The following is a 14,773-nucleotide window of genomic DNA, read 5'->3' as shown; positions in this document are numbered from 1 at the left end:
CCCTAAATGATCCTATCACCCACAGTTTTTAAATTTTGGTAAAATATACATAACATTATATATTGGTCATTATGTTACTATTCTGACAACTTTTAAGTGTCCCAACTTGTTGCATTAAGTACTTTTTATATTGCTGTGTAACCATTGCCTCCATCCATCTTCAGAACTTGGTTATCTTCCCCAGTGAAACTCTGTACCAATTAAACACTAGCCTTACTCCTTTCCCCTCCCCTCTACCCCACTTCATTTATAGTATTTACTGTGTTGGGCACCATTTTGAATGCTTTCCATGTATGAACCAAGTTAATTCTATTAACAAACTTAAGAGGTAGTACTATCATTCCCTTTCACAGATTATGTCCCCCAAACAGAAGTTGTATGAACCCCCAACATTTTATAGCCAATTGTATCATTAGGCCCAATTATTTTCTTTCCTCTCCACTGGGGGAATGTGCTTCCCTGACCATTGCCATATGAAGTATTCACAGCAGTCGGGGGGTGCTGTCCTACCTTGTGGATCTGTGTGACTCATTTTGTCCAACAGAATGTGAGCAGAAGTGACAGGTGCACTGTCCAAGTAGAAGCTTTGAGTCACGGGGTGACTCTGCCATCATTATTTTCCCTTGAATAAACCTGAGATGGAGGTTTCCCCTTTAGCCTGGGTTCTAGAATGGGAAAGATGTGGGGCAAAGCCACATCTGACTCCATGACCTTCACATTTGTCAGTGAGGATATAAATGCTTGATGTTGTAAGCCACTGGGATCTGGGGTCATGTGTCACTGCTGCACAACCTCATCAAGACTGAGTACTCCAGTGATGTAACCTGTGGCTGATCCGGGATCTTTAGGTATTATATATAGTCCATTTCCTAGTGCCCTTTGTCACCTAGATGACTGCGAACACTTCAAACTCAAAATCCTGAAGGAGAAACCTCCATCTCCCTCAGCTGGCCTGGCCTCTCTTGCCTATACTCTGATTCTTCTTTGTTAGTTGGCAACACCACAGCCTACCCATTCGCCCATACTGTGCATCTGGGACATACCCTTGGTGCTAATGTCTTTGCTTTTCAGAACAAATCCATGACCAGGTCTTGCTCATTTTACTTGCCACAGAGGTAGTCCTCCCACCCACAACATCCTTTGTCCCCCTTCCACCGCTGCCCTTGTTCAGACTGTCAACTTTTGCATACTCCCTGTCTCCCTCCTCAGCGTTGGCATTTGATTTACCTGTGCTGGCTGAATGGTAGCTGGGACCAATTAGTAAAAACCCACTACTGTCTCTCTAGGGGAAAGCTGTGCAGGGAAAGAAGGGCCATCCACTGGTGACTCCCTGATGGGAGCCACTGACTGTGCCCAGAGAGGGTGACATGGTAGAAAATCAAACAACTGAGAATTCCCAGACAGGAACTTTTCAGTAATGGGTTTATCTCTCCTTGAGAGAGCATCAGGGACAAAGGAATGTATGGCTACCCTTCCCAGAGAGGTGGGGAGAGAAGAGAAAGAGGAAGTGAATACAGAGTTCATTTCCAAATGAAGGGCCTGAAGGGGCTCAGAGCTGCAGAAATCTGCCCACCAGCCTGGGCCAGGCCCTGATGCATTTCTGACAGCTCTTCTATTTAAAAAGAAAACCAGTGTCATGTTCAGATCCACTCTCCTGTCATGATCCCCAAAGCTGCACAGTGCCAGTAACTGGGTAAGCCTCTGTTGGGTGGATTTCTCTCCTTCCTTTAAGTAGAAAAGTTTTCCATTAATAGCTGTATGTTCTCCAGCCAGATGGAGGAGACTGTGCTAGCTAACCCCTTACAACCACCAACGAGGCAATTGCCAATTGTGTCCTCTCTTGGCCACCTCGGCACTGGGCTCCCACCATGTTCCTTTTCTCACTGTTTGTCCATTCTCAGTCCCATTTTCCCCAAAACCCTGAACATCTGAATAGTTTTGAAACCCCTTCAAGAATATCTCAAATCCATGCCCTTCTTTAATATCACCCACACCCATGTCCGATACCATCCCTTTCTGTCTTCTCATCTTGTGTCTGTTCCTATTTGGCCATGATCTCAATTTAACTTTCAGTTTCTTCTAATTTTTGATTGTTTATTTGTGGTCTGCTTTCCAAGCTGGAAGGAAGGGAAGGGATGTGTTTCTCTAACCATTTTATTCCTAACTATTATCATGAAGCCTGGAACATAATGAACACTCAATAGATGATACTGCATGGATGGATGGATGGATGGATGGGGAAACTTAAATCCTTGGTATCACCTGGATTCTTAGCTCCAAACAACCCATTGCTGGACACATGGGTCACGTAGAGAAGCTCTGGCCCAGAGGCTAGTTGGATGGCTTGATTCAGTCCAGCCCTTCAGAGACCACAAGGTCTAGCAGACATTACCCTTGAAGAGGGGATACCTACCCTGTTTCTAGAGCCCAGGGGAGCTCTCTCTGATCCTGGTCACCAAACCAAGATTCTCTGCTGATCATTTGCCTACCCTCTCAACCCTGTCTGAAGTCTGAACAAGCCTGTCCTCTTTGACCAGCAATTGACAAAGAAACAGCTTTCAGCCCTGACCCCTGACCACAGTAAGACTCAGAGGACAGCCTGATAAGAGGCCTGTGAGCTGCACATGTACGTCTCAGAGGGTGATGCTTAATAGCTTGAAGGTGACATCAGGGTTGGGAGTAATATCCGATTGAACAGAGAGAGAGAGACATGACCTAACTCGTCTCTCACCACGGGCCTGGCTGCAAGAGATTCTCTGTCTTTATTAGTTTCCTAACCAGAGCTGCTGGCTCAGGACTCTGGGCTGTCCCCAGAGCTGGGGCCCACGGCTGGGCTTAACTCCAACGTGACTGGGAAGGCAGCAGGCTTAGCTGGGGTCTGAGAACCCCCATGAAGCACATTCACCATTGAATCTGGGCTTTTCTTAGCCAGAGGTTCTTAGCCTGTGATTGGCTTTTTCTCCCACCCAGCACATTTACCACTCTTTGAGAAGTTCCAAGGAAGGCAAATCCCAAGTTTCGAAAGTTCCTCATGGTGCACAGGAAAACTTGCCGCAGACTTTCATCATGCTGCAGGCGTCCCCAGTGGCTATGAGGGATGGTTTTATTTGTGTTTTTACTGATGATTTAAACCCAGTTTTCCAGGAACACAAATCCTGTCTAAAGCACCCAGCACACCTGGCTAGAGGGCTGCAGGCCTGTGTCTGAGCTGGCAACTCTCTAGGGGCTAAGCTCTCTCCAGTTATTTTCCTTTAATATTCTCTGCATTGCAGGAGGAGAAATCCCTCACTCCTTATCACCTTCCTCCCCAGCTCCTGTCCCACGCACAAGTACACACACACACACACACACACACACAGACTTGGGAGACTGACAGGCTTAGGGGCCAGCATGAATTCTGCCACAGACTTACTCTGTGGTTTTTTTCCCAGTGGCCTGCAGAAGTTGGGCTTGATTTGTTGAAAAATGCTTCTACAAAGAAGAGATCATGTTTTACTCACAGTCTGATGGGAAGATGAGAGTCATTCCTTCATTCCACAAAAATATTTCTCAAGTGCCAAGTATGTGTTAAGTCTTTGAGATGATCATTGGAGGCACAGGCAGCCTTTCCCCAGGACAGTGGGGTAAGGTCTACAGAGGACCTTGCACAGTACCTGGCTCAGAGTGGGCCCTCAGTGGGCATGAGCTCCTCTCTGTTCCTCACATATGCATACCTTGTCATTGTCGCCATCATCATTATCATCAATGATGTGGGGGATGGACCCAGGGCCTTGCACATAGTTAGCATGTACTCTACCCCTATCTCAGATACAACAAACTCTGGTCTATAAGGAGACTGAAACCCGGGAGAATCAGGCAGGAGGAGCCTGGGTTTTAGTAGCTATTCTCCTATTCATTTGCTGTGTGAATTTTAACTAGCCTGCTACCTCCCTAGACCAATGTTCTGTCTGCAAAAGTGAACATTCTAGTACTTGCTGTGCCCTGAATACAAATGGTAAATGCTCTGTGAGCAAAATGTTTTTGAAGCACCTAGCTATAAACAGCTGTAAGCAGCTGAGAGGCAGCAGAGGACAGCAAGAAGGTCAAGGGCTTCCAAGAGGATGAGTCCAGATTTGCTTTCAACGTGTGGGCCCAGAACAGAACCTCTACCTACTTCCACAGTGTGGCCACACACCACAGCCCCTAAGTGCACCTTCAGTTATTAAATCAACCCCCCCACACACCTTCCATAGGGTGTCACTCAGATCTTGACCTAGTGGCACCTAGGGAGGGGCAGCCTATTTAGAGGTGTCCCAGGAGGGAACTGGAGAACGGAGGCACAGGGTACCTCCTGGCAGTGTTCTCCCAGAGGCCTGGCAATGCCACTCAGGCCATGGTCATTTCTCACCTGCCCACTGTCCTTTCATTCTGTCTTTCCAAGGCTCTCCCCACTGGAACCTCACCTTTCCTTCCTGCATGACCAACCCATGAAAGATCTTCCCAGCAATGGTGAGGTGCCCTGTACGTGGCCTGCCACATGGCTAAGTCCCCCTCCAGAAGGAGAGAGCCAATGCTGAAGGGTATTTCTTCTCATAGAGGGTGAAGAGGCCCAGTCCCCTTAAAATGTTTTTCTATCCTCAATCCTGACAGACCTGAAGAGATGCTATTGTCACAGCCTTTGGGGGGGGGGGGCTGAGAGGACTGTGGGATGCTGGGGGCACTGGGACGGCCAAGGCTGCAAGGCTGCACTATCCCTCAGCCAGGACCAGCTTCTTTCAACTCAAGAATTTGTGACCCTTCTGGGCCTGTGGTGCAGGATGCGGCGCCTTCATCCCTTAAATCCCCTCTGTGCGTCCCCCAACGGATCTCTGTGGAGCAGATGCCAGGGGTGGGGAGGAGGACACAATGCCCCTCTTTGTTGGGGGGATCTGGGCCAGCAGTCAGGGGAGGAAATTAGACAGCACTCCTGACAGCAGGCCCCGTCTGGGTGTCTGTGAAATATGGGCCAGAGGGGCTCTTTCCCACCCCCACCCCTGCTCTGGGCAGAGGGGACACTGCCTGTTTGAAGAGAAATGATATATGACTCCCAGCTTCCTTCCCTCCTCTCCTGAGGGGCTGACGAGAGTTCTGAGAGCTTGAGGGAACTTATGGCCGCTTCTGGTAGGTATGGGTGTATGTGCGTGTGTATGTGTGTGTGCCTGTGTGTGCGTCCACATATGGGTGTGTGCACAGTGCCGGTGTTTTGGGTCTTTTTTGAGTGTGTTTCTCTTGATTCATGGCCAGAGGAGAGGGTTCAAGATACTGGCCAAAAAAATGTGAGCCAAGATGGCTCCTTCTTTTAGCATCCCCAGTCCAGGACGGGGACCTTTGGAAACTGGAGCCTAAACAAAATTCTTTAGAGAGCCATGTTATGAGGGGAAGGGGTAGCAGCTGCCTAAGCACCCTGTCCTCTGAGTCCATCCTCCAAGAAGTCACCTCATAAGGTAGGAATAGTTTTTATGACCAAACTACCTCCTGTCTTAGGGAGGCTTCTAATCCAACCGTGGCCTGAAGAGCCTCCAGCGGCCCCTGAACCATTTGTCTTCGAGAGAGGAAATGGGAGGATGTTCCCACACACCCACCTCCTTTGTGACCAGTCAGGTCTCCACATCTGGGCCGCAGCTGGCTGCAGAGTTGCCCTTACAAGCCTGATCTCTCCAAATGACAAGAAGACAGAAAACTGTTGACAGAGTGCTCCAAAACCACGTCAACCCTTCGACAAGCTGGGAACCATAAAGGGTCGGCCTCAGTTTCTACATCTGTGAACTCGAGCCAAGGAGAGGGGCAGCCCTGCCTACTGAAAGCTCTGTTGGGAGAATTAAAACTAGAAGACATGGAAATATTCACTAAGCTCTAAAGGGCAGTCCAAGGTGGGTGACAGGTATACCTCCAATAATGTCTGCCAGGTATTGCTACAGGTGACACTTGGGATGGGTGGGTCCTATGAGTGAAAGAAGATAGTATGTTTTTACATCTGAGTTAGAAAAGTCTGTTCACCGTTGCTGCTCACCATAATCTGTTGAGAAAGGAGTCTATTCGCACACCCATTATGCACATGAAGACACCAAGGTTTTTGAACCTGGGAGGAACTTATGCAAGTCCTCACAGTTCCTCTGTGATGGAAATGATGCCACCTTACACAGTGTCACTTGGGTTCTTGTAGGATTTGTTAAAAAGCCCTCTTTAAAGAGTCAAATTGACAAAGCTGGGTGGGGAGCAGACTGGGTGTGATGTCCCTTGCCAGGAACCTTGACTTCAGGTGAATTATTGCCACATCCTAACCAGTTTCTGAGATTTGAGTGCTTCCTTTTCCCCTGTCCTGTTTACCTGAGGAGTATTTGTGTCTTCAGAGCAACATTCTGTGCTCTGTCTTCTCTGCCATTTGGCCACCCCGTCCTTGAGCCAGAAATTTCCTTCAGGAAGAAGCCAGGTGGTTACATGATGCAAAGGAAAGAATCTGGCTTTAGGGACAAACAAATGCAGTTGGATTCCCAGCGTCACCTCTTCTTTGGGACTTTGCCCAAGCCATGGTTTCTGAGCCTCAGTTTCCTCATCTGAACTGACTCATTCGTGGCTCTGAGATGTCTTTGAAGATTCAGTGAATTAACTAACCCACATGGAAGAGCCCAGCCTGGGGCCCAGCACTTAGTCAATGCTCAGGGAGAGGGGGCACCTTTGTCTTTCCCCCACTGGGAATTTACATGTAGAGATATAAGATCGTGAGTCCCAGGGAGCAGACAGAGGAGAACTTACCAGCTCTGGCCACCAGGGTCCTAAGAAAAGGAGCTAAGCTTCAGTAAGACAAGTCCAGAAAAACTCATGGGGACAAGTTCAGAAACATGCATGGGCTAAGAAGTCCCTGGGAGAAGCAGAGAAAGTTGCTTCTCGAAAAAAAAAAAAATCAATCTCAAGAAAAAAATTCACTCCCTCCTGGGGAATCTTAGGAACAAACACCATTATGTGCAGAGTTAATAGGGCCTTGAAGATCACCTTATCCAGCTGCTTTACCCATGCAGAAACTGAGGCACAAAGAGAAGAGATTAGTTTTTGGGTGTCAGAAGGCATTCAGGGCAGACTCCCAACTCCCTCCAGTGTTCATTGCATCTCCAAGGCTGCTTGGGTGGGACTGGAAGAGGGCCTAAGTGTGTCATGGGAAGGGAGAGAGAACCTGCTCCTATCCACTGGAGGTCAGAAAGGGACAGGAGGGAGGGCGGGTCCATTGGCAGCATCCAAAGCCTGGACCCCACCCCTCTGTCCAAGGCTGGTGTCCTTGCAACAAGTCCGATCTGCCAGCGGAAACTGGCTGGCCAGCCCTGGAGGTCCCTATCTGTCTAGACTGCTCCTGGCCCATCCTGCCGAGAAAGGAGAAACTCTGCACTCAAAGCGGGGCTGGGGCAGGCAGGATGGCCTTGGAGGTCCCCGACAGCTCCGGAAGTCTGCACACGGAGTCTCTGGAAGACTGAGAGGTGTTGTCTCTGCAGAAAAGCCGTCGGACATTTCCGTGTGACGGTGACACAAACCATTCCTTCCTCCATAATCACCCTCGCTGCAGCACTGGCTCAGGGCAGACAGCCTGCCGTGCACGGACTTTATTTTAAAATCCCTCTTGGTTTTTTTTTTTTTTTTTTTTTTTTTTTTATATCCCTGTGAATGCCTGAACTCCCAGGCAGAGGAAAGCACTCAAGTCTGTCCTTGAGTGTGCTGGTGGTGATGTGATGTCCCAGACGGGACCCTCCGAGCTCTGCGGCAGGAACAAACCCCCTGCTGATGTAATTTAAAAGAATAACCTCCCAATTTTCTCATCTCCCTTTGCTGGATACACCTTATCAAATGACAGGAGAAGCCAATGTTTGGTTAAATGGTTCAGAGGTTAATTCTCAACAGATGCGAGAAGTTTTTTCCCTTCTTTTCCTCCGCCTTAGAGGGGATCTGGTCAGCTCTTCTTGCTGGATTCATGAGGCTAGAAAGGAAGGATGGGGGAGGGAGGGGCAGTCTTCCCATCATGCACATCGAGGGAGTCCTTTCTCCCCAGCCACTGTCAGCCCCTCAGGGTCTCAGGCTGTGTCTGGAGCCTCCAGAGAACCATACTTTGGGCAGGGCATGGTTACATTCAGGAAGGTACAATGTGTCTGACCTGTGAGGTAAATATGTGCAGCTTACAGAAGGGAAAACTAAAAGGAAGGAGAGCAATACAAGTAAGAATCTCAAACTCAATTCTCCATGCTTGGGGGAAATTATTTTTTTATATTTTATTTTTTGGGTACCAGGCATAGAACCTAGGGGCCCTTAACCACTGAGCCACATCTTCAGCCCTTTTTTTGTATTTTATTTAGAGGCAGGATCTCACTGAGTTGCTTAGGGCCTCACTAAGTTTCTAAGGCTGGTGTTGAACTTGTGATCCTCCTGCCTCAGCCTCCTGATATGCTGGGATTACAGGCGTGTGCCATCGCACCTGCTGGGCAGATTATTGAGTCTCCCTGAAACTTTACTCATAAGGCGGATACAATCATTTACAGGGCAGGGATGTTAGGAAGACTTAGAATTCTTCTGGGAAACTGGATGTTCACATGCTGCCAGTTTCACCCCAGATTGCTGACCAGTGGCAAAGAGAAACAAATATATTGCCTATGAAGAGATCTGACTTCTCTTGTCATAACCCAGTGATCAACTTTGCATCACAAGTCACAGAGTACTCACAAGTCACAGGGTGCTTCCTGAGGAGATGCTGCATGGAGTGCCCCACCTGGCCCAGAAACCTCCTTGTCCAAAATGGTCCACCTAACTATATGAGAAGGTCAGAGGATGTGGGAGTGAGTTAAATAAGAGAAGGAAATAAAGGGCGATTCCTAAAGACAACTGGTCCAGTCTGTCTTCAAAAGTCGATGTCAAGAAAATAAAGTGATGGGCATGGGGAGAGGCTGCTTTAGAGAAAAGGGGGTTAAGAGGCATAACCATCAAGTATAGTCTGTGGTTCTTATAAGAATTATGGGGTTTTCTTTTATTGAGGTGAAATTCATATAACACACAATTAACTTTTTTTTCTTTTCTTTTTTTTTAATTGTTATTTCTGGGATTGAAACTACCAGGGATTGAACCTAGGGACCGTTAACCACCGAGCCACATTCCTAGCCCTTTTTATTTTTTATTTGGAGACAGGGTCTTGCTGAGTTGCTTAAGGCCACACTAAGTCACTGAGGCTAGCCTTGAACTTGCAATCTTCCTGCCTCAGCCTCTGGAGTTGCTGGGGTTTTAAACATGTGCCACCACACCCAGTTGCAAGTAACCATTTTAAAGTGAACAAAGGGATGGTGTTTGTTGCGTTCAAAATGTTGTACAACTACCATCTCTCTCTAGTTGAAAACTTCCCCATCATTCCTGAACATCTTACATCCTTTAAATAAATACCCCCTCTCTCCTCTTCCTGTGCAATCGCTAATTTGAAATGCATGACCAAAATTTTTTTTGGTTTTTATTTGTTTGTTTGTGCTGGCAATCCAATCCAAGGCTTTATGTATATTAGGCAAGCACTCTGCCACCAAGCTATGTCCTCAGATTTTATTTTTTTAACCAAGTTTTTATAAATGTCAGCATGTGTTTACCATGTGTGTACCATATACACTCCTGGGTGTCTACCTTAGAGAAATAAAAACATATTTCCAAAAGAAAACCTGTACACAAATGTTGATTGCAGCTGTATTCATAATTGCCAAAAGCTGAAACACCCAAATGTCCTCTAGGATACAAGTGAAAAAACAAACAGTGACACCTCCATACAACAGAATACCATTCAGCAATAAAAAGGAATGAAGCTGGGTATGGCGGCACAGGCCTATAATCCCAGCAGCTCAGGAGGCTGAGTCAGGAAGATCACAAGTTCAAAGCCAGCCTCAGCAAAAGCAAAGTGTAAAGCAACTCAGTGAGATTCTGTCTCTAAATAAAATACAAAATAGAGCTGGGGATGTGGTTTAGTGGTTAAGTGTCCCTGAGTTCAATCCCCGGTACCAAAAAAAAAAAAAAAGAAAGAAAAGAAATGAGTTACTAATACAAACAACTACTTGGATTAAGCTCAAAAGTGTTGTGCTGAGAGGCCAGGGCTGTGGCTCAGTGGTAGAGAAATAAAAACTAACATGTGTGAGGCACTGGGTTCAATCCCTGGCACCACATAAAAACAAATAAATAAAGGTATTGTGTCCAACTACAACTAAAAAAAAAAAAATTTAAATAAGTGTTATGCTGAGTGCAAGGATCCAATCTTAAGAGGTGGTATTCATTTTGGTTCCACCTGTATGACACTCCCAAAGAGAGAAACAATAGGGGTGAAGAACAGAGCAGTGGTTGCCAGGAGTTATCAATGGGAGCAGCGGAAGGTGTATCTGGAGAGGACTTGCACCCAGGAGCTGTTTGGGTGATGGAGCTGTTCCATAACCTCATTATACATTGTTAAAATGTGTTTAAAAACCTCATATACATGTGTGAAAATTCACAGAACTGTACACACACACACACACACACACACACACACACACACACGAGCCAATTTTAATGTATAATTTTTGTGGTTAGAGGCACTTAACCACTGAGCCACATCCCCAGTCCTTTTTTCTTTTTTATTCTGAGACAGGGTCTCGGTAAGTGACTGACGCTAGCCTCCAACTTGCAATTCTGCCTCAGCCTCCCAAATCACTAGGATTACAGGGGTATACCACTTCGCCAGGCTTAATGAATAATCTTAAAAAGAGTAAGAGAGATATTGGAAGAAAAAGAGAAAGTGAATGGCAAAATTTGACTGTTGTTGTGTCTAAGCGTGGATATAAAGGTATATATTGTGCCAGTCTTTCTGTTTTTCTGCATATTTGGTATTTTTTATAATCTAAAGAGGAGAATTACCTCTGACGAGTCAGCCTGACCCTGTCCGGCCCTCAGAAACGCCATTCCCCTCTCCCCCCCCAGGAGCAAAGGGGAGAACAACCATTCCTCCATAGGCCTCACCCTTACATCCGGGACCCTGAATAGGAACAAAACATTTCCTGGGTCAGCCCTGAGCCAGGTACTCAGCAACTGACCAGAATCTCCAATTACTTTCACCAGCCTGGGTGCTAAGGACATGTAAGATTGCGCATGTCTAGTCCCAACCTCTTGCACCTTCTCCCTGGAGACCAGACAGGTCCCTTCAGGAACCCCTGCTCCCTGGTGATGCTCCCACAGGACTCCTGCAGACCCCCTCAGCAGCCCTTCTCTGGGCTCCCCTCAACTACACACAACTATACATCATAGTGGCATTTGTCACATTGTAGGGTCACTGCCTCCAAGAACAGAAAGGAAATGTCCTTGATTCCATGACAGGAGCTACAGGTCTGCGTACATTGGCAGAGGACAGCACTTCTCAGTGTGACCTGGAGACACCCCCCCACACCTCCGAATCACAGGTGCTAATTGAAAGGCAGACGGGTCCCCACCTCAGACCCATTAAACCAGATTGACTGGAATGAGGTGCAGGAAACAGCATTAGAGCCAAGGCCCCCCACACTCACAGCTAAAAACACTAGCCCGGGAGAGCCTCATGTTCCTCCCAGGTGAGAAACCTCTCCTAATGGACCTACTAATCTGGGGAAGAAACCCCATCCTTGCCTCCTCTCTAACTCCACCCTGGATTTGGCTTAAGCAGAGGTCAGAAAATTTTTTCTGCAAAGGGTCAGATAGTAAACATTTTAGGCTTGTGGACCATGGAATATCTGGGACAACTACTCAACATGCCTTGTAGCATGAAAGCCACAGACATGTAAATGAATGGGATGGCTGTATTCCAATTAAACTTTATTTGTGGATACTGAAATTTGAATTTCCTATAGTTGTCCCACATCATAAAATACTCTTCTTTTGATTTTTTTTTCCCTCCTAGTACTGAGGGTAGAACCCAGGATTGCTCTTCCACTAAGATGCATCCCTAGCTTTTTTTATTTTTTATTTGAGTAGGGTGTCACTAAGTTACCCAGGAAGTCCTTGAACTTGTGATCCTTCCGCCTCAGCCTCCTGAGTCATTGTGACTATAGGTGTGCTCCACTGTACATGGCTCTTCTTTTGATTCCTTTAACCACTTAAAATGTAAACACCATTCTTCATAGAGACATAAAGTAGACTTGTAGTTTCTTAGGCCTGGGAGGGTGAGGGAGTGGGGGATGACAGATTAAGGGGGTGGAGTTTCTTCTTGGAGTGATCAAATGCACATATCTGTGAAGATACTAAAAACCACAGAATTGCACACTTTAAATGGGTGAACTATATATCAGTGAAGCTGTTTCTAAAAAACAAACAAAAAAACTCTTAGCTCACAGACCACACACAGACAGACAGCAGGTTAAGATTCAGCTCATGAGTTCAGCAGACCCCTGGAGCAGGTAGGAAAAATTGAGCTCAACAAGATTTAAATGCTTTCTTCCATTTGGCCAGAACCACCGTTTTCCAGTAATTCTGCAGAATGAAAAACACAGAGGGAAAGAGGAGAGGAATCTGATAGATGTTCTCTAGACCTTTTAGAAAACATGGAGTCATTCCTTTGGTCACATATATGCAAATCTACAAGAAGGGTGATACAGTAGACATTAGGGGAAAGGCTACTGTTCAAAAAGGAATGACCCACAAATATTACTGTGGCAATACTGGGAAAGTCTACAAAGTTACCCAGCCTGCTGTGTGCATAGTTGTGGGCAAGAAAGTTAAGGGCAAGATTCTTGCCAAGAAAATTAATGTGCATGTTAAGCCCATTAAGCACTCTAAGAGCGGAGACAGCTTCTTGAAACGTGTGAAGAAAAATGATCAGAAAAAGAAGGAAGACAAAGAGAAAGGGGCCTGGGTTCAGCAGAAGCACCAGCCTGCTCCACCCATAAAAACCAACGGAGCTGGGTGCAGTGGTCCTGTAGTCCCTGCGGCTTGGGAGGCTGAGGCAGGAGGATTGTGAGTTCAAAGCCAGCCTCAACAAAAGCGAGGCATTAAGCAACTCAGGGAGACCCTGTCTCTAAATAAAATACAAAATAGGGCTGGGGATGTGGCTCAGTGGTTAAGCACTCCTGAGTTCAATCCCGGGTACCAAAAAAAAAAGAGAGAGAGAGAATCAATGGAAAGGAACCTGAGCTGCTGGAACCTGTACCCTAAGAATTCATAGCATGCTAGATATTAAAAAATAAAGGCCCTTAGACTGTTAAAAAAATCAAATCTCCACATACTAAATGAACAGTGTTCTCAGGGTTGAATCTAGACTTGAGGGGGTGGGGAGGAGGTGGGGAGTTAGATAGGAGAGGTCTGGTGGGGTGACATGAGGACAGGCCAGGGCTATGTTAGACAGCTAGGTAGAGAGGCAAGGATAACTGTCTAGGCCAGGTGCTGTGGTTTTAAAGTGTTCCCCACAATCATATGTTAGAAACTTAATCACCAAATTCATGTGTAGATGGTATTTGGAGGTGAAGTCTTTGAGAGTTAATTAGGGTTAGGTGAGGTCATGAGGATGGGGCCCCCATGGTTGGATCAGTGGCTTTATGAGAAGAGGAAGACAGACTTGAGCCAGTTCTCTTATCCTCTGCCTTCTGCCATGGGATAATACAACATGAAGGCCCTCACCAGAAGCAGCCCTTTGATCTTGGACTTCTCAGCCTTCTGAACCATGAGTCAAAAAAACTTCTATTGTTTATAAATTAACCAGTCTCAGATAATTCTGTTATAGTGAACACAAAATGGACTAAAACACCAAAAGTCAATAAACCGTAATCTATTGTCTGTTTCAGTAAGGCCTGTGAAGTAAGAATAATTTTTGTAGATGAATGTTTGCAAATGGATAGGGAAACCTACACTAACCGCTGCAATGGTTTAGTGTCTCCCAAAAGTCTATGTGTTAAAGTCTTGGTCTCTAGTATGACACTGTTGAGAGGTAAGAAGGCCTTTAAGACATGGGGCCTAGGGCTGGGGATATAGCTCAGTTGGTAGAGTGCTTGGTTTGCATGCACTAAGGCCCTGGGTTCAGTCCCCAGCACCAAAAAAAAAAAAAAAAAGAGAGAGAGAGATGGGGCCTAGTAGGAGATCTTTAGATCACTGGGAGAAAGTCTTAAAGAAATTGTTCGATCCTGGCCTCTTGCTCTTCCTTTTGCTTCCTGGCTGAGAGGTGAGAAGTTTTGCTCCCCCATGCAATCCTAACATGACATACTTCTCTTGCCAGAGCAATAAGGAACTGGAATCTCTAGAACCAATACCAATGAACTTTATAAGTTAATTGCTTTGGGCATTTTGATATGTGGATAGACAGTTTATAAATGCAAACCTCAATTAAGCAAAATGTTATATCCCCCAAATAATTCCACTCTTCTCATTAGTTTACTTGAATTATAAAAAAGTACTCAATTATTATTATGTTTTGAATTTTGTTAATATAAAAAATTATGGAAATTTGTTTTCTATTTTGTTATATAAATCTATACATAATAATCTTGATTTTGCTCTTGGCCCACAGCACCTAAAATATTTACTATTTGGCCTTTGACAGAAAGAGCCTGCTTATCCATGGTCTAGCAATGGATGATATTCCATCTTAAGTGGTGCCTGTCTGGAAACCCCACATTGCCCCAAACCTGGAGTGCAAGTCTGTCAATTGTAAGCCATCGCCAGATAGGAGGTGGAGGCAGGGGAGCAATAGGGAGAGATGCAAAGACCATGAACTGAGCCACAGCCCATGGAGATAGAGCTGCTTTTCCTGAATATTCTATAGAAAGAT

General features: G+C 46.0%; 1 protein-coding gene across 1 annotated transcript; it reads left to right on the top strand.

Moving 5' to 3' along the window:
* Positions 1-12,532: 12,532 nt before the first annotated feature.
* LOC113199457 (large ribosomal subunit protein eL21-like) lies at positions 12,533-13,167 on the top strand. The gene is made up of 2 exons (XM_026412431.2): positions 12,533-12,918; positions 13,125-13,167. Exons 1-2 carry the CDS (start codon positions 12,533-12,535, stop codon positions 13,165-13,167), a joined length of 429 nt encoding a protein of 142 aa, XP_026268216.2.
* The last annotated feature ends 1,606 nt before the right edge of the window (positions 13,168-14,773 follow it).

This window comes from Urocitellus parryii, chromosome 7, assembly GCF_045843805.1.
Source record: "Urocitellus parryii isolate mUroPar1 chromosome 7, mUroPar1.hap1, whole genome shotgun sequence".
Lineage (NCBI taxonomy): Eukaryota > Metazoa > Chordata > Mammalia > Rodentia > Sciuridae > Urocitellus > Urocitellus parryii.
This window is presented reverse-complemented; position numbering and strand designations above follow the sequence as displayed.